This window comes from Portunus trituberculatus, chromosome 37 (genome assembly GCF_017591435.1).
Source record: "Portunus trituberculatus isolate SZX2019 chromosome 37, ASM1759143v1, whole genome shotgun sequence".
Lineage (NCBI taxonomy): Eukaryota > Metazoa > Arthropoda > Malacostraca > Decapoda > Portunidae > Portunus > Portunus trituberculatus.
Window position 1 is genome coordinate 4,101,327 of NC_059291.1, and position 23,120 is coordinate 4,124,446.

The 23,120-nt window shown below is 43.6% G+C and overlaps 1 protein-coding gene across 1 annotated transcript in view; it reads left to right on the forward strand.

Annotated features, from left to right (window-relative positions):
• The first annotated feature begins 222 nt into the window (after positions 1-222).
• The window catches only part of LOC123513914 (glutamate-rich protein 3-like), a 30,981-nt gene continuing 8,083 nt past the window's right edge, over positions 223-23,120 (forward strand). Inside the window, exons 1-11 of the mRNA XM_045271398.1 lie at positions 223-356; positions 1,931-2,038; positions 3,111-3,232; positions 5,438-5,602; positions 6,666-6,815; positions 9,119-9,281; positions 10,653-10,780; positions 11,151-11,346; positions 11,506-11,692; positions 11,857-11,975; positions 12,063-12,796. Coding sequence (XP_045127333.1) covers positions 1,993-2,038; positions 3,111-3,232; positions 5,438-5,602; positions 6,666-6,815; positions 9,119-9,281; positions 10,653-10,780; positions 11,151-11,346; positions 11,506-11,692; positions 11,857-11,975; positions 12,063-12,796 — 2,010 coding nt within the window. The 5' untranslated portion in view covers positions 223-356; positions 1,931-1,992. The remainder of the gene's footprint in view (positions 357-1,930; positions 2,039-3,110; positions 3,233-5,437; positions 5,603-6,665; positions 6,816-9,118; positions 9,282-10,652; positions 10,781-11,150; positions 11,347-11,505; positions 11,693-11,856; positions 11,976-12,062; positions 12,797-23,120) is intronic.

Here is a 23,120-nt window from a genome sequence, read left to right on the forward strand (position 1 = left end):
TGAAACACACAACACACCATAATACACACACAGGAATCCTCAACCAAGGGCGTACGCTCATAAAGGGGGGAAAGAACATCGATACCAGTGGAAATATGACATAAATATCTTTCCTGTTCCAGACTCTTGGTGGCGTGCGGATAATAGCACGCTGAGGGAGGGAGGGATCAGGGAGAGCGGGACAGGTAGGAAGGGAATTGAGGGAGGGTGGGCGAGAGGGAGGCGTGTGAGGTGAGGCAGGGTAGTCTTCCTCCATCCTCGCCTCCCTCACAACAGCTTCTGCTCTAGTGTTCCGTCCCGACGCCCGCCGTGTGTCGCGTGGCGGGGTTTGGGCGAGGAGAACGCGGCGGTGGAAGGTGACTCAAGGCAGATAGTAATAGTCCCTCCTGTTTGCTATTCCCCTTCGCCTATTCCCCTTCGCCTTTACACAGATACAAGTTGCCATAGTTCCTCCAGGACGGTGTGGCTTTAGTGCTTACTGTGATGTTCTGGTGTTGTGGTGTTGTGGTGTTACTTCTGTGCTATTTGTTTGTGATCGTTCTTCAAGTTACCGTTGTTATTTGTCTTTACACGTGTACAAGTTACCGTCGCTACTTCAAAACGAGAAGTGGCGCTTAAGTTACAGTGTTGTGGTGTCTTTTGTCTTTCCTGTCTGTGGTCGTTCTTCCAGCTGCCCTTTTCTTTGATTTACTCTTTTGTCACGGATACATGTTCCTGCAAGACGACACGTGATGCTGTTTTTTTTTTTCTGAATTGTTAGTGTTGTGGTGCTTACTTTGTGTTCCTTACAGTTTACTATGATTCTTTTTATATTACTGTTCACACTCACCTATTTCATGAGTACAAGTTGTTATCATGAAACGTGACACTAGTTATTGTCGTTACTGTGCTGTGAAGTTAATTTCTCGATAAATCTTTACGTCACTCACATCATTCAACATCATCACTGTAAAAACGTAACATAAACTCCGTGACCATTATTTTGTTTACCTTTTGTCTGCTGTCAGCGATGGTTCCACACTTAACACACCTCTAATCATCTACACTCCTACAGTACCTAAACAAGTCTCCTCTTTATGAAACTTTTCTCACCCCGTATTTTTGTTATTTCTTTTAAGCAGCCTTTCTCTTCGTGTCTCTATGATAGAACTACGAAAATAACGGATGGAAGGAGAGGAAGTCAAGCAAATGACCGGGAATGCACGGAATGTATGCATACCTAAACCTTCCTAAATACATAACATAACCATTTTCCCTCATCTCACGGTATCATACCTCTAGTTTCGTGTCCCTATGTACTGGAATAACATCCCTTTGAAATCATGTGTTATATCGTCAGCGTCATACCTCAAGTTTCGTATCGCATATGCTGGAATGATTGTCTACTACGTGTTATTGAGGACAGTGAAGGGAAGTGCGAGGGGAAGTGAGAGGGGAAGCGTGAGATCTCGTGTGTGATACAGCGCTAAATGGGCCAGCCAGGTGATGGGGAGATAACACCTGTGCGATGAGGCGATACTGGCGGCGGTGTAGCAAGTGACGCGGCAGTGAGGTGGTCGTGGTGGACGGTAAGGGTTGGTGGTGGTGTGGCTCTACTGACGGTGGTGGTGGTGATGATGGTAGTGGTGGTGGTGGTGAAGTTATGCAACAATATTGAATACAGTTATCTGAGATCAACTTTCGGAGTGGGTTGAGAGAGAGAGAGAGAGAGAGAGAGAGAGAGAGAGACGTACAAGCACATCTATACAAATACACGCGAAACACACAACGATACACATTTTAACCAACACATCCAAATCTTTCGAAACTTAATTAGCTACCATCTATATTGAAAACAACAGAGAAATCGTACCATAAAATTAAATAGTAAAATATAATGTCAAGTCTCAAGTCTCTCTATTTATATTTCAAGTTCTCATGTATCTTTCAGCGCACCAGGAACAGCAACAGCACCAACAGTATGGCGGGATCAAATTCCTTAGCCAAAACTAAATGACATTAGATTCTTCATCCCTCATCACCTGTCGTCAAAAAAAAGGTAAATTTGGTCATTGGATTGTCTTATTTTTTGCATATGCTGTTTTATTGTTTTTTTTATTTATGTTCTTACTAGTGTTTTATGTAAGATAATTCTCTCTCTCTCTCTCTCTCTCTCTCTCTCTCTCTCTCTCTCTCTCTCTCTCTCTCTCTCTCTCTCTCTCTCTCTCTTGCATGTTTTCGTGTCACCGATATTTCGTCAATCCTACACTCATCCCTCTCCTCTCCCACTCCCTCTTCCTCCCTCCGTCCTCCTCCTCCTCCACCACTCTCCAGTCCCCCTCTTCTTCCTCTCCCCCATTCCAGTCTGAACCAATATCTCACCCTCGAAACTGACCTCCTTTCCTACTTTTCCAGCCTGAGTTGACCTAGATCACGTTTCCTTGCCTTCTTTCCCATCGCTTTCTCATGATTCCCTTCCCTGTCCATGACCTCTCTCCTTACAATGCTTATTCTTTCTTTCCTATCCTCCTTTATTTGCTCCTTCTATTTTTTCCTTCTTTCTCTTTCCTCCTTCCACATCTGCGATTTTTCTCTCTCTCTTGTTTCATTTTTTTTTCATTTTTATTAGTTCCTTGTTTCCCTTTTTATCTTGTTTCCTCTCCTTCCGTATTCCGTTCTTCAATTTTTTTTATTTATCGCTTCCCTCCTTCCATATCTTATTTTTTTCTTTTCCTCCTTCATTTCTTCCTTCCTTATATACTTCACTTTCTCATTTTTACTGTTTTACTCCCTCATTCCTTCCTTCTTTCCTTCCTTCCCTCCTTTCTTCCTTGCCTTTCACTCTCCTCCTACTCATCCTCCTTATCTACTTCCTTCCTTCCCTCTTCCTCGCCCTACGCTCTTTCTTTCACCTTTCTCGTATCCTGACTCTCGTTTTCTCCCCGAACACTAGCCTTCTATTTCTAGCCTGACTAAATTACCAGATCCATGCTTTCCTCCCTTCCCTTCCCTAACGTTCTAACCACACGTTCTAACATATTCCTAACTGTTAACGCTCTAATCCCTCTCAGTTCCTACCCCCTTGCATTCCTAACATAGCTGAGTCTCCGCCACCTCTTTGTCCCCATCAGACGCCATGAGGTTCGGCTCGGCGGGAGAGGAAAGCGGGGATTACTGCAGCCTCCGTGACGTCCACCTGGCACACTATTTCTCACGAACTGATGTCATCAATCACCTTATCAATATGGGTCTGGTGAGTGTGTGTGTGTGTGTGTGTGTGTGTGTGTGTGTGTGTGTGTGTGTGTGTGTGTGTGTGTGTGTGTGTGTGTGTGTGTGTGTGTGTGTGTGTGTGTGTGTGTGTGTGTGTGTGTGTGTGTGTGTGTGTGTGTGTGTGTGTGTGTGTGTGTGTGTGTGTGTGTGTGTGTGTGTGTGTGTGTGTGTGTGTGTGTGTGTGTGTGTGTGTAGTGGAGAGTTTAGGTGTAATGATGAATGTCAGGTGTGGATTGGACTTGTGTACTGAATCTACATGCACTTACACTTGAACACACACGTACAGACACACACACACACACACACACACACACACACACACACACACACACACACACACACACACACACACACACACACACACACACACACACACACACACACACACACACACCAAAATTAAAGAGCCCGTCTATTCCTCCTCCTCTTCCTTCCTTCTCTTTTCTTCTTTCTCCTTCTCTTCCTCCTTCTCCTCCTCCTCCACCTCCTCCTCCTCCTCCTCCTCCTCCTCTTCACCTGGCCAGGTAATCAATACAATGTCCCTTGACCCAACTTACCAGAGTCTGTCCCTCCCTCTCCCTCTCTCCCTCATTACACGTGCCCTCTCCTCTCCAGGATACACACACACACACACACACACACACACACACACAGGGACCCTCCTTCATGAAGTGCCAAATGCGCAAAAAGTCACCCTTCTTTCGTTACTTCCTCGTCTTTCCCTTCCTCTTTCGTCTTCGTCTTCCTTCCTCTCTGCCTTCCTTACTTCCTTCCTTTCTTCCTTCCTTCCTTCCTCTCCCTGTCGACCTAGAGGTTTTAGTTTTTCTCTTTTTTTTTATTCTCTCTCTCTCTCTCTCTCTCTCTCTCTCTCTCTCTCTCTCTCTCTCTCTCTCTCTCTCTCTCATTGGTGCGGCTTAGTCTGTTGTTACTGCCCCTTCCCTCCAGTTCCTCCTCCTCCTCCTCCTCCTCCTCTTCCTTCTCCTCCTCCTCCCTTCCTTCCTTCAATATATCCAAAGCTGGCATTGATTGGACCCTTCCTCCCTCATGACTCCTCCTCCTCCTCCTCCTCCTCCTCCTCCTCCTCCTCCTCCTCCTACTCTTCCTCCTTCTTATTCTTATTTTTCTTTTCCCATTCCTTTATACGTCATTCGTTCCTTTTGTTCATCTATCTCACTTCTTTTTCTTTCTTTGTTATATTCTTATCCATTTTCTTTACCCTGAACTTTTCTTTTCTTATATTATATTATTCTCTCTCCTTTATCTTTATTTTTTCCTCTTATTCTTCTTGTGTGTGTGTGTGTGTGTGTTCTTTTCCTGTCTGCTGGTTTGTCTATTTGCCTAGCTGTCTTTCTACTTGTCCGTCTCTCTCTCTCTCTCTCTCTCTCTCTCTCTCTCTCTCTCTCTCTCTCTCTCTCTCTCTCTCTCTCTTACCACCACCACCACCACCGCCTCACTAATAATCTTCCACAGCAACAGTAAACGGCCTCCTTCGTCCCTCTCCATTACTACCAAGGGATACGTTCCACTGACCCACGACCCTGACAGGTGGTTACATCACACGCTCACCCTGACACTCGTTCCCTCTCTCCTTGACACCCTGACGGACATGCAAGCTCCCCATTACAGGATTCTGGGCAGTTCATTGGTGTTCAGGGGTTTTCTTGTCTTATCGTACGTAGTTTCAAAGGTTCTAATTGATGTTGGGGTTTTTAAGGGGTTTTTTATGGTTTTAGGGTTTGTTTGGCATGAGTTTCTCACCTTCAGTGGTTTTAATAGTATTATAAGAACTTTATTTGGGTTATCAAGAGTGATTTTGTGATTTTGCTGATACATCTATCTTTCTATCTATCTATCTAATATTTTATCCTTCATTTTAACTATGTACCCATTTATCTCTCTATCTATCTATCTATCTATCTATCTATTCATCTATCTTTTTATTCATTTATTTTTTATTTATCAATCAATCAATCTATTTATCTATCTATCTGACAACCTATCTATATACCTATCTATCTATCTTTCTATCTATCTAGCATTTTATCCTTCAATCTAGCTATGTATTTATTTATCTATCTAGCTATCCATCTATCTGATATATTATCCTTCACTTTAGCTATGTATCCATTTATCTATCTATCTATCTATCTATCTATCTATCTATCTAACTATCTATCAATTTCCACAGGTGCGGCGGACAGGGGAGGTGGTGTCGGAGAAGGAATGGCGGCGGGCACACGCGAGGCAGCAACGGGAGGAGAGGGAGAGGGAGAAGGAGATGCACAGGAAGAGGCTGCAGGAGGCGGAGGAAGCGTCTAGGAGGAGAATCACGGAGAAGATCAGGAGAAAGGAGGTGAGGAGACGTGCCCAACCGCCATGTACCTCTGCACCTCTGACCTTTACTGAGAGAGAACGTGAGGTGGGGAGGGAAGGAGGGGGTGATGAGGAGGGAAAAGTAAAGGGAGGAGGGGAGGTATTCTATTTTAGCTCATGTGTTTTTAGCTTCTTGGTGGTGGTGGTGGTGGTGGTGGTGGTTATCTTGCTTTTATTTACCCTCTCAAGGTCGAGTCTTCATTTTCCTTCAGGGAGTCAAAAACAAAGGGTCATTTTCTAGATGTTCTCATACAGGGGATGGGTGAGCACTGTAAGGAAGGTTATTGTCTCCTTATATCATGTGTGTGTGTGTGTGTTTGCAGAGTCACTACCGCCCACTACTCCCAGACCCGCCACTTCGCAAAACACTTTTATCTTCTCTGTGGTGCTGTTTATCCTCATCTCCAGCTCATCCTCAGCACTAACACTCTTTCCTACTCTCATTACCTAGTCTTTTTTTTTTCCTTCTCACCTCTTTCGTTCTTTTCTCTCCCATTCTCTTCCTTCTTTTCCTTGCCTTAATTTCACTCATTCATTTCATTCCGTCCTTTTCTCCATTTGTAGTGTCCATATTTTATCTAATTCCCTTCCCTTTCTTCTCTTTTCTGTGTATATCCTTTTCTTTCTCACTAGCCAAAAGTTTATTTTTTCTCGCTGTCTCCCTTTCCTTTCCTTCTCTACTTGCTTCTCATTTCTAGTAAGTTTTCCCTTCCTTTCGTTTATCTCTCCTCTCCTCTCTTTCTTCCTTCCTTCCTTGTCCCTCCGCAAACTCATAACTTTCTTTACCTCCTTTTAATACCTTGTTTCCTTTCCTACATTTCCTCAAATAAGAACACCGAGCTCCTTTACTCCCTCCATAGATAAAATCCCTAACATTCTTGACCTCACCTTCCTCCCCTCTTTCCAGTCCCACTCTTTGTCATATTAGAGTGGAGCAAACATAATGAAACAATCAATTAGTCAGTCAGTCAATCAGTCAATTAGTCAGTCAGACAGTCAGTCAGTCAGCCAGTCAATCAGTCTCCAGCCACGCCCCTCCCCAGGCTCGCAGATCGCTGAGAGCGGCGTTAGAAGGGGAGTGGCAGCGTCTGTATATCCTGCAGGACTCTCAAGGGAATCCTGCGAGGCATCCTGACCCTCCCCACCCCCAACAGGATGCCGAGGGCGCCAGGGAAGACACAGGCCAACGGCAGGTGAGGCGCGTTAGGCGGGGGAGAAGTAAAGGTGAGATTTGAGACGAGAAAGGAGGTACACGTCAGGAATTAGAGAGATGGTGATTGTTGCGAGAGGATGGAAAGATATGTATGAGTAAATGGTGTAGAGAAAAGACGAAAGGTGATGATGGGAAATAAGATACCATTCTTGTGTAAGGGAAGACAAAAAGATGAAGTTTGAGAGAAGAGAAACACACGCGCGAAATTAAAGGGAAGAGATGGTGATGGTTACGGAAATAAAAAAAAGATATGTGATAGTAAATGGTGTAAAAGAAAGAGATAAAAGTGATGATGGGAGATAAGAAGAAATCCTTGTGGGAAAGAATAAAAGGTGAAGTTTGAGAGAAGTGAAAACAGGACGTAAAAGCGAGAGAAAGAAAAAGAGAGAAAGAGGAATAAAAAGGAAAAGAAAAATCGAAAAACCTTGTAGTAGAAAAGAACAAAAAGGTGACACTCAGAGTTACATAAAAAGTGAAAAGTGAAGGTTTAAACGATGATTAAAGAATAAGACAAGAAAATAAAAAAATGTATATGAGAGATCAATAAGTTGTTTTTGAAGTAACTCAGAAAGAACTGACAAGTGGCGATGATAGGGAAAAATAACTAAAAAAATTAAATAACGCAAAGAACAGAGAGAGAGAGAGAGAGAGAGAGAGAGAGAGAGAGAGAGAGAGAGAATGATGATGACGATGATAACTATAATGATGACTTTTGATGAGGATAATGACAAAAAAAAAAAAAAAAAGTCCTTGTAAATATATAAAAACGGGAAACTTTGAAGACAGAACACAAAAAGTGAGGAAATAAAAAAGAAAAGAAAGAAAGACAGAAAAGCACAGAAAGAAGAAAGAAAGAAAGAAAGAAAGAAAGAAAGAAAAAAAAAACAAAAAAGGAATGAATGAAGAATAGTTTGAAGACAAAAAAAAATGAAAGAAATAAAAAAAAAGAAACACAGAAAGAAAGAAAAGAAAGAAAGAGACGAAACAAAGAAAGGAATGAATGAAGAATGGAAACAAGCAAAATAGAAAAAAAAGAGACAGTAAAAAAGAACAAAGAAAAGAATTACAAAAGAGAACACATAATGATGCAAGGGGGAAAAAAGTGACGTCGGTAAATCAAAGGAGGGAAAAAAAACAAAAAAGGGAAAACTTGACAGGTAAAAACAGGGGAAAAATGATTATGAGGAAGGGATTTGGTGAGGACACATATTGGAGGCGGTGAAGGAGTGAGGGAGGAGAGGAGGGGAGAGTGGAAATGAGGGAGGTAATAAGGGAGAGTGGAGGAAGGGAAAACAGGGAGGAAAAAACACAGATAAACGAAAGAAATTGGAAAGAAAGGATAGAGAGAAAACAGTGAAGGGAAAAGGGAAAAAAGAGAGGAAGTGAAATATACAAGTATGGAAACAGAGAAATGGGAAGATAAAAAGAGAAGAAGGAAAGGCGAACCAGAAAGGTGAAAAATAGGAAAGATGAATAAATAGGAGAAAAAGAAAAGAACAAATAAAGATAAACACAAGAAAAACGAGAAGGAGGAAATAAACAAAATCGAAGAGAACATAGAGAAAGAGAAAAAAAGAAGGAGAAATGAGAGAGAGAGAGAGAGAGAGAGAGAGAGAGAGAGAGAGAGAGAGAGAGAGAGAGAGAGAGAGAGAGAGAGAGAGAGAGAGAGAGAAAGGCGAGAAGATGTGTGGATCGGGTGAAGGGAAACAGGAGTGGATAAGACTGAGGGGTTGTGGCGACGTGGTGGAGGTGGTGGGTGGAGGAAGGAGGTGGAGAGGTGGAGAGGCGGAGAGGTGAAGGCCAGAGCGTGCATGCAATTCCCACACCACAGCCTTGTCTTATTTTAGCGGGATGATCTTTTTTTGCTGTAATGCCAACACACACACACACACACACACACACACACACACACACACACACACACACACACACACACAGAGAGAGAGAGAGAGAGAGAGAGAGAGAGAGAGAGAGAGAGAGAGAGACGCCTACACACACAGACACAGACAGGAGACAAACACACATGACGTTAAACAAATAAACATTCTCTCTCTCTCTCTCTCTCTCTCTCTCTCTCTCTCTATCTATCTATCTATCTATCTATCTATCTATCTATCTATCTATCTATCTATCTATCTATCTATCTCTCTCTCTCTCTCTCTCTCTCTCTCTCTCTCTCTCTCTCTCTCTCTCTCTCTCTCTCTCTCTCTCTCTCTCTCTCTCTCACACACACACACACACACACACACACACACACACACACTCACACGTTTTCTCCTTCAGTCCTCAGAGGAGGGTGGCGTTCTTCACTTCGACATCGTGTGGAACTACCGCCCCGTCAGCAGCACCACTGAGGGCGCCACCTCCAGCGGTACACCCAGAGCCTCCGACAGCAGTTCCGGGGGCCAACCTGGAGTGAGCCGCCACCGGGGATCCACGCCTGACAGTAAGTTCCTTCCCAATACACACTGCTGATCCTTGTACTCACACTCCTCCCCCCCCTACCGAGGAGATAATATGGGAGGGGGGGGTGAAGGGGAAGCCAAATTACCCCTGGAGCGTGAGACTCTCCCTCGCTTTATAGGCTCCAGGGAAGCTTTATCTTGGGTTAAGCCGTTGTAATTTAGGTCTTTAAATGTGGCTTTGTAATGTAGCGGATCCCAAGGGTTCCTTCTGATACAGGAAGTCTTGTCTCTTTGTCTCTTTCAATACGAGAGGAATATGTCAAAAGCTTTCATTGAAATCGAAGCACAGGGATCTTTACTTATTGTGGATATTGATGCTAGAATATTTGTAATCTTCATATATTCTTTTTTGCAGGTTATGTATTTAGCTAACTCGAAAAGGTCAATTGGGTTAGTCCTTCAGATTTTATTAGTTGATGCTAGAATATTTATAATCTTCATATATTCTTTTTTTTTGCAGGTAACATATTTAGCTTACTCGAAAAGATCACTTGAGTCACTCCTTCAGATATTATTAGGAAAATATGTCACACTTCATAGACTTGCAATCGTCTAATGAAGTGACTCCCCAAAACACTTGGCGCGTATCTCCCCCTCCGCAGTCTAAATAACCGTAGCTTATCATATTCTGCTTGTCTATTACTAAGTTCCCTTCCTTACCTTCAAGCCATCACTCTACTGGACCCTCGAAATTTAAAAGATTCCAGCACGAAATGAAGGAAGTGATGACACCGGTTACCTTCCTTCACTCACCACTAGATGGCAGTGACAACTTGAACCGTACAAAAGAAACGAGGAATGCGTCTTCACTGCTGACAAACGCATCTTTCCTCAGTCACTAACCACTGAGACATACATACATTCACTTCTACAACCACCAAACATCATACGAACAAGATACTGCAAAATACATCCTTTTCTTATCCACTTATTGCTTGTATACGTTTATAAAGACTGCATGGATTGTCTTTAGTGCTGTGAATTGTTGCTTATCGTAGAGAAAAGCGTTAAGAATCTCTGGACACTGAACGCATTTCCTGTCCAACAAACTTATGATGTCGAACGTGCTGCTAACTTCTATTCACCTCACGCACGTACTAGTGGCGTGAAGCACTCCTCTCTAGTAAAGTGGGTGTTGTTACAGTGGATAACTTTTTTACATCTGGAGGGAGGACACTTCTCAAGACGCAATACTTCGTCTTAATGAAATCGGATGCAGACATGATAGTAGGTGATGTAGTTCGGGTGTGTATGTTATAAATCTGTGAGCTTGTGAGGGAATGAATGGTGTGTGTGTGTGTGTGTGTGTGTGTGTGTGTATTTTGTCACATAAGTTACTGATTTGTTTCCAGAATTCCTGCAGAAGGGGAGGGCGCGTGGCCGGCAGCGCGTGGTGGGGGAGCCGTACGTGGCGTCCCTGGGGCCTAATCCTTCCCCGCGCTACCTTCACATCCTCCGCCCCACCAACAACTGCAGGGAGGTGCGCACGCAGCTCATCTGTCGCTATTGATCATGCTTGAACAAGTTTACCTGCATGACTACATGATTTTTTTTTACTTTTCGTTTTCTTTTCCCGAGTCATTACAGTTAATTTTTTCTTCCGTTATTTACTATTGGTGAAATGCTCCTGTCCAATCCGGTAAGAATATAAGAGGGATGCGGTAAAGAAATGTGGCAAAAACATGAGCTTTCAGCGAAAAGTTGCTATTACATTTTCCAGAATATAGAGCTAAACATTGTTCCCCTGAGACGCGTGTGGCGCGGCTGTGGTGTGGCGGCCCGGGCACACCACAGCCCCGCGTGAGGCGTGTGGTCGATATACTAAGCTTCAATGTTCACTCCTGTCGCAGGTGTGGGCGAGATTGTGCCCCCCGCAGCCTGAGTCCAGCCGTCTGCCCCGCCCTGCGCCTTCATCGCCCCCACACATGCGACTGGTGTACGCGGGGGGAGGCGCGCCTTGCCCGACGCCCACCCACCTGGTCCTCAGACAACAGCCAGCGGGATCCCACAACGTGACTGTGTTCCAAGGAACGGTGTGTGTTGGAGGTGTGTCTCCTGCCGCACCCCTCCCTGCCCTGTAAACCTATTGAGGCTGTGTTGTTCAGGGAAGCTATCATAACATTGGCAACACTTCACACTTCACTAAAAACTTGCTGAAAACCATGAACTGTACAACACAGACCTTGTGACCTTTGTCTCTTGTAGATGAGATCAACATCATCTCCATGAGGCGCGCCAACTTTCCCTTCTCAGTCACCATCTACGAGAACGGCGTATCCACAGGAAGACTGAGTGCTTGCTGTGAGCACCGCTACGCCAAGGGCAGCCGTCTTGGCGGGCGCTCCGGACACCTCAGGGTTCTCGAGATCACGGGAGGAGAGCCCTGCCTCAGGTAGGCATTCTTGATGTGACGCGTGTCTCATCTCTCTCCTATTGGTGCTGAGGTCACCAAGTCCAAGGCCATTCATTCAAGATACCATTGTTTGAAGCAGCAACAAGCTGTCATTGCGCATCAAGTGAACGGGACAGTAGTGATGCCTGTCCTTCCCCTGCCAGGTGTCAGCTGCGGGTGGTGGAGAAGCGCCACAAAGCTCGCCGCCGCGTCCACTATAAGAAGACCAAAGAAATCATCTCTGTGAACAGTGACCACCCTGCCTACACTCCACCCGAAACAGGTACCACGCCTCTCTTTCTGGTGGAACGCGTAGCATACTAATACTGTGTTAACCCGTCATGTAACTCTTCCCATGTGTGTCTTGCAGGGAGTGAGGTCAGCAGCACCGGAGAGGGCAGCAGCAGCGGCACCCAGGAAGAGCAAGCCTCTGATGAACCTAAGAGCAGCGACAGCGACATGGACTCCCCGTCGCCCACGTCCTCCAACCACCTGAGCCTGCCTGAGGAGCAACATTCGCCCACCGCACGCAGACGCCACATCTCAAGTGACTCCTGCAATGGCCCCTCTGACCAGGAGGTGGCGGAGGTCCTTGGGGTGGGAACAATTACGAAGGAACAGCATGGAGAGGACACATTAGAGGAAACAGCACTCACCACACTTCGACCTGCAGAGGATATTGATGCGGGCGAGAGGAACAGCTGGGAGGAGACAATGAGTGGCGATGACGATAACCAAGAAAGTCTTCCCAGGCAACCCGCATCGAACAATGATTATGAGCCTAGTCCCTCCCACCAGGTGAAGGCCATGTCTGAGAGTGACTCCGTCCAGGCCGCCACCACTGAGGTACCTCCTCTCCTTGCCTCCTATTCCTATGGGAGTTCCTGGGAGGAGGAGGAGGAGGAAGATAATGATAAGGAGGAGCAGGAGGAAGAGGATGCGGATGAGGAAGAGGATGAAAACGATAAAGAGCAGCAGAATGAGGAGGTTGCGAATGAGGAGGAGCAGGAGCAAAATGATAAAGAGGAGCAGGAAGAGGAGGAAGAGGAGGAATATAACGATAAAGAGGAGCAGGAGGAAGAGGATGTAGAGGAGGAAGAGGAGGTAGTGGATTACGGAAACGAAGAAGACGAAGAAATAGAGGAAGAACAAGATGAAGAGGAGACGGAGGAAGAAGAAGAGAAGAAGGAGGAGGAGGAGGAAGATGATGAAGGTACCATCACAAGCGACAAAGAAGATGAAAACAATAAGAACGCAGGAGGAACAAGTGAGGACAGTGACTCGGGACCGGGACGGGAAGCTGAAACGAGTCATCCATCACTATCAGGGGCACGAGACACTGATGATGACGCTGAAGACCACACCAAGGGAGGGGATGACGAAGAAACGACTGCAGCTATCGGGGAAAAGGACGAGGACGAGATAGAGGAGGTAGAAGACGACGATGACGAAGACGAGGAGGACGAGGATCTAGACGAGGATGAAGACGAGGGAGAAGATTTAGGGAAGAGAAGTGATGAGAATTCAGTGGAGGAAGAACTAAATGGTGAATCTGACATTGTAAGTCTGTCTATTAGCGAGGCAGGCAGCATTAAAGAGGGGTGAATGAGAGAGAGAGAGAGAGAGAGAGAGAGAGAGAGAGAGAGAGAGAGAGAGAGAGAGAGAGAGAGAGAGAGTAGTGCATAATGAACTGACAAACCAACATACAGAGGTGTCAGAGGCTTCACCATCCCTCACTGTCACACGCAGGCCAGGTGAATGACGTGCCACTTTAAAACCACGTAAAAAACAACCACTTGCCGAAGGTCACGCGGCAACACAACACACTAACACTCTCCATGCACACACACGCCGCGCCCGCAACACACCGCCCCTCAGATGTAGTTAAAGCAGAAGGTCATGCTTTACTGTACGCTGTTCAGGTACACCGTATATCCTGCCATATAAGACGCACTTGAAAAAAAATCGAAAATCATCCTGTCCATTACGCCAGTATTCAGAAACTCACCACGACAGTTTTCCAAGGCCACAGAGACAACTAACAGGATTTACAAAACAGTTTCTCCTAATAATAATCTAGAAATCTCTTTAATTCATCACCGGAACCATAAAAATGCCTTTAAAAACATGAAAATCTTCATCTAAAGCCTTTGAAAAGTAATGATGGGGAGAGAGCAAAGCCTTTAAGAATACTGGACTTATTCCCGCGAGATTATTATTAAAGGTAATTTCAAGTCATAGGTGCGTTTTCATACTCCAGTGCGTCTTATATGGAGGGAAATATGGTGCATCCTTACAGTATACTTGCAATGGGCGCTATACACACCCTACATTGCCTTTTACAATATATTTACAGAGCACCTCAATACACCTTACAATAGATACCACGCACAACACACACTGCGCAAGTATAGCGTCATGACAATACAAGTACTACAGATGCCTCAGAATGTGTCGATATGATGTATACATGCTACGATATTCAGTGCACCATACTCCACCACCTACATCTTCACTGCATTACACAAATCACGCTGGCGGTGCAAGCAGGGTGTAGTCAGAAGATTTACGCCTCGTCATCTCTCTCTTATATTTTCCACTGTCTTATTATACAGATATTTCTTTTAAAGTTATTGCTCTTCTGACCTCGTTATCCACATGCTTCACCTTGCTTCACATTGCTTCATCCTCCCCATTGCGTGTCCTCTCCGCATTATAAATTCTACTTACTTTTAAGCAATTCTTGTTCCTTTTACGTATGAAAAACGAATACCAAAGCAGAAAACAACTTCCCAGTTTGCATCTTTAGCTCCTTTTCTCTTTTAAACTTCAGATTATTCAATACATACAAAGTCAGAGCAGTTTCAGCACCACATAGTTAGTTTTCTTCATGAGGAGACCCATACAATTCAGTTCAGTCCCCAACAAGAGAATGAGGATCACATCCCCTCTCGCCGTGGCCACATCCCTGCTACACCACTGCACTGCCTTGAAGGTCACGAAGGTCACGCCACAACGACCTCGTGACGCTTAAGTCAGACGCCGCCAAGATGTCACCATACACGCAATGAACGAACGAGGCACGCATTCCAAGGACACTCACTGCCAGTACACTTCTCTTTCTCTTGTTAACATTTTTGCTTCTATTTTTCTTTTTTTTTCTGGAATATCACTGGAGCAAATCTTTTACTTTCATTTCTCTCTTTTTTTCTTTCTTTGCTGATCTCGTTGATGGATAGAAAGGCATACAGTGTGAAGGCATTTTTTTCTGTTTTATCAATTTTTCCATTTACTATTTTTTCACATATACCTCACGTGTGTCCTGCCATCACAGTGCACGGAAAGGATGATCGAAGCACGCATTTCAAGGATACTTTTATCATTACTACACATTTTTATCTATAGTTTGATGGCACATGGCTATTTTTATTCATCTGAACTCCTTTTTAAGTGTCCTGATTATCTCACAATGCACAAAATGAATGATCAAAGCATATATTTAAAAGTCTCTTCCACTACCCACGTTGTTTCTTTTTCGTCATTTCTTTTTTCCTCTCTCTCTTTACTTTCCTACTTGTGGCCTTCTATGTGAGTCAAGCAACGTGTTCTAACTGTTGTGTGCAGTGTTTTGTCTTTGTGAATCTGTATCGCAGTGGTAGAGCACTGTGTCTCGTGCTACTATAAGAGAAATGGATGTTATACTACTTACAGAGCACCTCACTGCATGGTAAGCCGCCTATAACTACATTATAGGGACTTGGCTTGCTTCCCCTAGTGTGGTATACAGAAGTCCAGAGGCGAGGATAGTACAGCAAGTGTATTGTGCCTCTGGACGCAGCTCTTCTCCCTCCTCTCTGTCTCCAGCATGTTCTGAGGAAAGTTATAATAAAAAGAGTGAAAAAAATGACGTGTGAATAAAATAACATGTTAACCTAAATATGTGTTTATTTTTCTTACTGATACAAGAAAAAAAGAGGAATCAGCTTCTTCCAAAATTAAAAGAAGAGTTAAAGACAAAACACGAAAAAAGGGCGTGTGAATATAAATAAATTAGTGTGATCACCTAAGCTTGCTCTTCTTTTGTTACTTGATACTTTGACTGCTGATGTTTTGTTCATCACATTTGAGTAAGCATACACACTTTCATTAAACATAATGAAATATTTTGAATAACCCAATAATTTCCTCTGCTGTCAGTGAAGTCTTTTGAAAATATAATGTTCAGCTGCACGAGACCATTTTAAAATGCTTAAGACGCAGTAACAGTCCGGGGTAAGAATATTGCCATTAACCTTTCTGTCTGCCTCCCACACACTATAAGGATATTCAAATACTACTTGCATGTAGAAGAGACGTATGAATAGATAACATGATTACCTAAGTGTGTGTTTCCTTCACTTCCTAAGAACAAGTGATAGAAATTTTTATCTTCTATCCCCTCTCAGTGTATCCAAAATTGGAAAGGAAAATAAAACTCTACCATAAAACATGTCACAAATGACGTTAATAGTCGTGGTTACGAAGATACGACCTTCTCTTCGTGACTTGAACTGGAATAATATTTTTTTCTATATTTTGCCTTCTCTGTCTCCCTAAGATTTTAAGAAAAACTATATATTTAAACACACGTGACAAGAACTTATGAGAGAGAACAACGGTCATGAATACGGAGACATGTTCCTCCATGTAATACCTTTACGAATAAGAATAGTCTACAAGAATAAGAGCTTCATTTTATACACACACACCAGTTGGGAAAATAGAGAAATCACTGAGTCTCTCTTCCTGGCCGTGAATTACCTCAGCGAGACAGGACCGGGAAAAATGCTGAGTATTCGGAAGAGAATGTCGATTTACCTCAGTCACTCTCAACTTCTACACGTTTTCTATGAAGGTGCGTAGGTGGCGTGACGTCAGCCGCCACCTCTTACGTCACACTGCCGCCGCCATCCCCCTCCCTCTATCCCACTTCGAGTTAGGTCAATAGGGACGCATTACTTCTGCTCTAGGAAACTGAGCCTTCAATTGCAGCGTCGGAAGGCCTGTTTCCCCGGGCCTGCCTCGTAGGCAACACTTGGTACATGAAAAAACATTTATAACACGTCCCGTCTGTGTGCCTTCGGGTCTGGCAAATTTGTGATTTCGACTCAAAAGTTTTAGTAACGAAATGGAGACTGAGTGGCACTGGCTGGGATTTGCTGGAAAGGGATGGAACATAACTGGACTCTCTGAGGGTGAATGGATCTAGCGGGACTAACAGAGACTGACTGGGAGTAACTGGAAAACACCAGATATGACTGGAATTTCCTGAGACTGACTAGAAACGACTGGAATTAGTTGAGACTGACTAAAACTGGTTGGATCCTACTAAAGCGGTCTGGAATTGACTGGAATTTACTAAGTTTAACAAGGAGCGACTGGAACTGACCAATACTGACTGGAATTATTTGTAACTGGTTGGGACTGACTGTAACTGACTAGAATTCCCTGGAGCTTGCTGAAACAATGTAAGAATAACTGGGGTTGGCTGAGATCAGCGTAAAATGACTGGGACTGCCTGGGACTGGCTGGGATTGGCTGGCCGCCTTCTTGCCTCACTCCATCAAGATAAGACTCAGAAATACGTGAATCCGCAGGTGAATCAGGCGGTAAACGACACACACACACACACACACACACACACACACACACACACACACAAACAATGAGTGTGCTGTTTAACGTCGCGTGCTGCTCACTTTTCCAACTCCGCCTTTAAGATAAAAAAAAAATAAAGATAACAATAAATAGCCAACTTTAATTCCTTTATATGATGGAGTTTTGGAATAAATCTTGCATCGATAAACGCTAAATTTATGGTGCGCGGCGGCCATGTGTCAGTGTGGCCTTCCTGTGGTAGTGGCGGCTTTGGTGGTGGTGGGGAGGATTGTAAGAATGGTGTGCTGGTGGTGCTGATAATATGATTTCGTGGTGGTCTGGCTGGCTGGGGCTCCGACCGTTTGGTGTTGTGTGGCGAGACTAAGACTGGAAGTGGTCGTAGTGGTGGTGGTGATAAACGTGTTGGCTTTTTGTCGCTTTTGCAAGTGTGTGGTAGTGGTGGTGGTAGATGTAATGGTGGGAATGATGGTGGTTGAGACTATAGTAGTGATGTTGTTGCTGCTGCTGTTGTTGTTGTTGTTGTTGTTGTTGTTGTTTGTGGTGGTAGTGGTGGAAGCTGTGTGAATGGAGACTGTGGTGGTGGTGGCGGCGGCGGAGGTTTTCACGAGTTGCCTGACAGCATTCTTGATCACGTTCTTAAGAATGAGCCGCAGAAAAGGTCCGAAAAATACCGTCGAGGACACCAGTGAATTAATGCAGAAAGAGAGAGAGAGAGAGAGAGAGAGAGAGAGAGAGAGAGAGAGAGAGAGAGAGAGAGAGAGAGAGAGAACAAAAGGGAAGGCAACCTACTACAAATCATTAACCAATAATTCGTGTTTTATAAATGAACACGTCAAAATAACAAATAAGATTGCGAACACACACAAACATACACACCTACCCACACACACACACACACACAAAAAAAAAAAAAAAAAACATACACAAACACCCATCCACCCACCCACACACACCTACACACACACACAAAAACACCCACATGCACAGCCACACACTCACTCACCCACCTACACACACACACACACACACACACACACACACACACACACACACACAGAGTCCCCATCAAGTACAGTGGTTCCCAACATAACACAGCCATTCCGCGCTTCTCTCCCAGCCAGTGTGGAGTCCGCGGTGCTTGCATACATTTCCCGCCGCGCACGCTGGCCCGATTGCCTCTACTTCCGATCACTGGAATAGCCCTGTGATTTCCATTTATCCACCTCATTTCCCCTCTATCTCATACTTTTTCACTATATTCTAATTTGAAGTCTGCCTTAACTTGTAGTACTATGCTTATTTGACGTTATCGGTGTTAAAGAGAGCTTCTTAAAGTAGCAATATTTTCGTTTCTCCAAATTTTTCAAAGTTTACTAACTAAGTGAAAATGAGATAAGGTTTAGATTATGTTCAAATGTTCGAGTTTGTTCCTGAGTCACTATCAAAATTGTATTGGTCCTAATATTTCGAGGCATGGTAAAAGAGAGGAGAGAGAGAGAGAGAGAGAGAGAGAGAGAGAGAGAGAGAGAGAGAGAGAGAGAGAGAGAGAGAGAGAGAGAGAGAGAGAGAGAGAGAGAGAGAGAGAGAGAGAGAGAGAGAGAGAGAACGTGTGATTGATACCTAGGAAGTCTGTGCCTGTAAAGAGGTGACTACACAATGATTATTTTTTACTAGCAAGACTATGTTGTTCACAGAACGTATAATGAATCGTTTACGTATAGAAGTGACAAGACAAGAGAGTTGATTACCTTGAATTAGACTCATATCTTCAGTAGTTGTAATGTTTCAGTAACTCACTGTTCTTCCCTGACTCCCCAACACCCTTCCTCCTTTAACCCCTTCAGTAATGGGACGCATTTTTACCTTGAGTTTATGGTGTGATTAGACGATTTTATTAACATTAGGAAGGGTCTATGGAGGTCATCAGATTAATGGCCACAATCGTCACTATTTTTTATCCCCACATAAGTTTCTGAAGCTTTAGGAAATCGCCAAATAGTAACCAGAACGAATATGGAAACGTGTAACGGTACTGAAGAGGTTAAAAAGTTAAAGCGTTTTAGCTCCCGAGGGACGCGTCTTCTATCCGACCGACGGAACACTGTTTACTGGAACGATCAATAAAAGAAAACGGATAAATGAAAAGCAGATTGTACTCAAGACAGGCCAGCAGCGGACACACTCATAGTAAAAATAACTCAGGAAAATACCAATGTTACTGAGTGTTGTTTTTTGTTTTTTTTTAAGAACTTACTGTGACACATCCGGGTCTGTTATTTCTGTATCAAACCGGATGATGACATTTATAAATCCATATTACGTTCTACTTCATGTAATCTCTGGCTAGTCAACGTTACAAAACAGTTATGTATTCTCCTCTCCCTTCTCCTTCTTCTTATCCTCCTCCTCCTCCTCTTCCTCCTCCTCCTCCTCCTCCTCCTCCTCCTCCTCCTCCTCCTCCTCCTCCTCCTCCTCCTCCTCATCCTCCTCCTTCTCCTCCTTCTCTTACTCATCTGCTTTGACCTTCCATTTTGCGCAGGAGAGGAGCTTCATCACCCACACACCTGGAAAAAGACTCGGCCAGACAGGTGAAGGTCAGAAGAAATTAATGAGTTTACCTGTGACAAGGACCATTTGCAACTCCCCTCCAGGACATGAAACAACATTAAAAAGATGACCTTCAGAGTAACGCGGTAAAATCTTTAACTCCCTCCAGAAACAGAATAGAAAAAAAAAAGTCTATGTAAGCTAAGAAATGTACCTGATTATCTGTTAACCTTGTCTCCCTAAAGTTTAGTGTACGCCGACTCTAAGATGCCAGTTATGCCTCTTCATGAAAGTCTAAAGCCAGCATAACTTCCATATGTAAAGTTGAAACCGCACAACAAGCACAAGTGTGGAGAAGTTCAATGCTATTTACGTCAGCATATGTTAGTACGGCATAAACCTTTATAATTACGCCACAGCTGTAGGTTTTATGATGGCGATAGGCAACCACAGCTGTTTGTTTACTCCGGTGAACGATTCTCTAGCAGCCAGAAGCAGGTCACCATAATCAGGCGTGATGATCTTACAACCTGAACCAGAATAATGTGATATTCTTTCAGCTACTCTCCCATAACTAACATCCACAGATATACACTTACAAGCCCCTGTGATTTTTCCTTTACTAATAAAATTAACTACCTCATCTTCATTTCTCCCTCATCCTTTCTCAATATCTTTCGTCTCTTTTATTTATTCATTCATTTACTTACACACACATCAATCATCTTTGCCCTATCACAGGTGTAAAGTAGTCACTAGATAGAAGAAGTTATATGATCTAAGTTTTTTCTATCTATCTAATATTCAGCAATATCTCATCACCACTCTTGATATTGGCCGCAGTGTAATTTATGATCAGTTGAATCTTTAGTCTCATTTTTCTTTCTTGAACCTTTGCCACGGCCGTTTTTTTGGCAGGAATACAAGGATGCACGAGAGGTCAAGTCTTCCTTCCCTGAGGTTTATTACTCTCTGAGGTTCAAGGTAGACACGCTATGGGATGCCATCATCACACCATTTCCTTCCTTTTTATCACCTGGCTATTGTCTCATTTGGTATAAGATACAAGTACTAAGGTCACAATTAAAAAGAGACACAGAGACAGTGACCTAAATAACCTGGTAAGTTACCAAATCTTCGGAGTCATACACATTAACGATATATATAACGGTATATGTGAAACATTTCAAGTACCAGGATAGCATAGCCTTCCTAAAAACATACCATTCAATGTACAAAATACAGAAATTTCCTTGGTAATAAACTACTCATTTAATGGTACGAAAATATTCATATAAAAGAAATATCCTATACTTGATATCATATTCACTTCATAACTTTTACATGTGATTTACTCGATCTCATGTCTCATAAACAAGTCGTTCTTGAATTAATCAATCGATATATGCATCTCATTTTTTTTCTATTTTTTTTTTTCCTTTTTTTCTTATCTGTGCCCGTTCTGCTGTACCAAAACTTGCCTTGCCTTTATACAAAAATTTCTTTGGAGTCACTTTGCGGCCATCTAGAGTTTGGCAAAAAAGAAGAAAAAAATCGGTAGGTTGCCGTGCACGAGAAATCACGTGGGCTGACTGGTGGTAGTAAGATCTGCCCAAACACAGATGAAGGTGGAAAATATTTTGCTGGAATTTTTATCCAACCTTCACTTGCAGAGATGCTCTAAATTTACTCGACAGTGTGTGTGTATGTGTGTGTGTGTGTGTGTGTGTGTGTGTGTGTGTGTGTGTGTGTGTGTGTGTGTGTGTGTGTGTGTGTGTGTGTGTGTGTGTGACAAAAGATGACACACACACACACACACACACACACACACACACACACACACACACACACACATCTTAAGAAAACACAAAAGACGGCCTATACAAACAGAATAAACCATGCACCACTTCGAAAGAGTCCCGGAAGCCAAATCACCCTCCGGCGGTCCATCTGCTTACACACAAAGAAGAGAACGCCCTAGTCTATTCAGGGACCTGGCCAGCTGACGCCTGGAGAAGTAAAGGTGTTAAGGGTGATGTGTTTGCCACGGCCGATGTGGGTAGCATGAAATATAAAGGAAAAATAGATAATGTGTGTATAGACAGAAATATAATGAATTGACTAATAATGATGTTTAAGTGTGTATGTGTGTGTATGTGTGTGTGTGTGTGTGTGTGTGTGTGTGTGTGTGTGTGTGTGTGTGTGTGTGTGTGTGTGTGTGTGTGTGTGTGTGTGTGTGTGTGTGTGTGTGTGTGTGTGTGTGTGTGTGTGTGTGTGTGTGTGTGTGTGTGTGTGTGTGTGTGTGGGTGTTGTGTGTATGTGTGAAGCTTGATATAAGAAATTGATTTAAGTATAGTGTGTGTAAACAGTCATATTGAGGAAAGAAATGAAGCAGAGGCTAATGTATATATATGAGAGAGAGAGAGAGAGAGAGAGAGAGAGAGAGAGAGAGAGAGAGAGAGAGAGAGAGAGAGAGAGAGAGAGAGAGAGAGAGAGAGAGAGAGAGAGAGAGAGAGAGAGAGAGAGAGAGAGAGAGAGAGAGAGAGAGAGAGAGAGAGAGAGAGAGAGAAACAAATTCATAATGTAACGTCAAGTGTTGAAGATAATGTTTTAGCACACACACACAGACACAAACAAACAAACAAACACACACACACACACACACACACACACACACACACACACACACACACACACACACACACACACACACACACACACACACACACACACAGACACACGTGATTTTGAACGTAGATGCTGTCAGTGGTAACAAGAAAACAGGGATGATTAGGGAAGGCAGCATGAGATAAAAAGAAAAGAGTCACCTGGGACTTGAATATGTTAAGAGAAGCATCACTGGAAATTCGATATGTTAACGGAGGGACTACTTGGAGAGAAAGATCACTGCCTCACTCCTATACGTTAAGAAAGAGAGACCAGTGAAATACATGCCACTCTTAAGAACCACTAGAAAGGGACCAATTCAATACACAAGTCTCCCTGATAGGAAAAAAAAAGGTACAAGAAAAGTGCATAGTGTCACTAACGGGACGTACGATAATACCACACCTTCAACTGATAGTAGGCAATGTACCGTGAAATAAACCAGCAGATCTACGAGTACGTGGCTGTGTGTTACGGGGGTGCTGCTTAAAGAGGTGGAGTGAGAAGGAGGAATATCACTAAGACACTTCCTTTTGTTTCTCGTCCTTTCTTTATT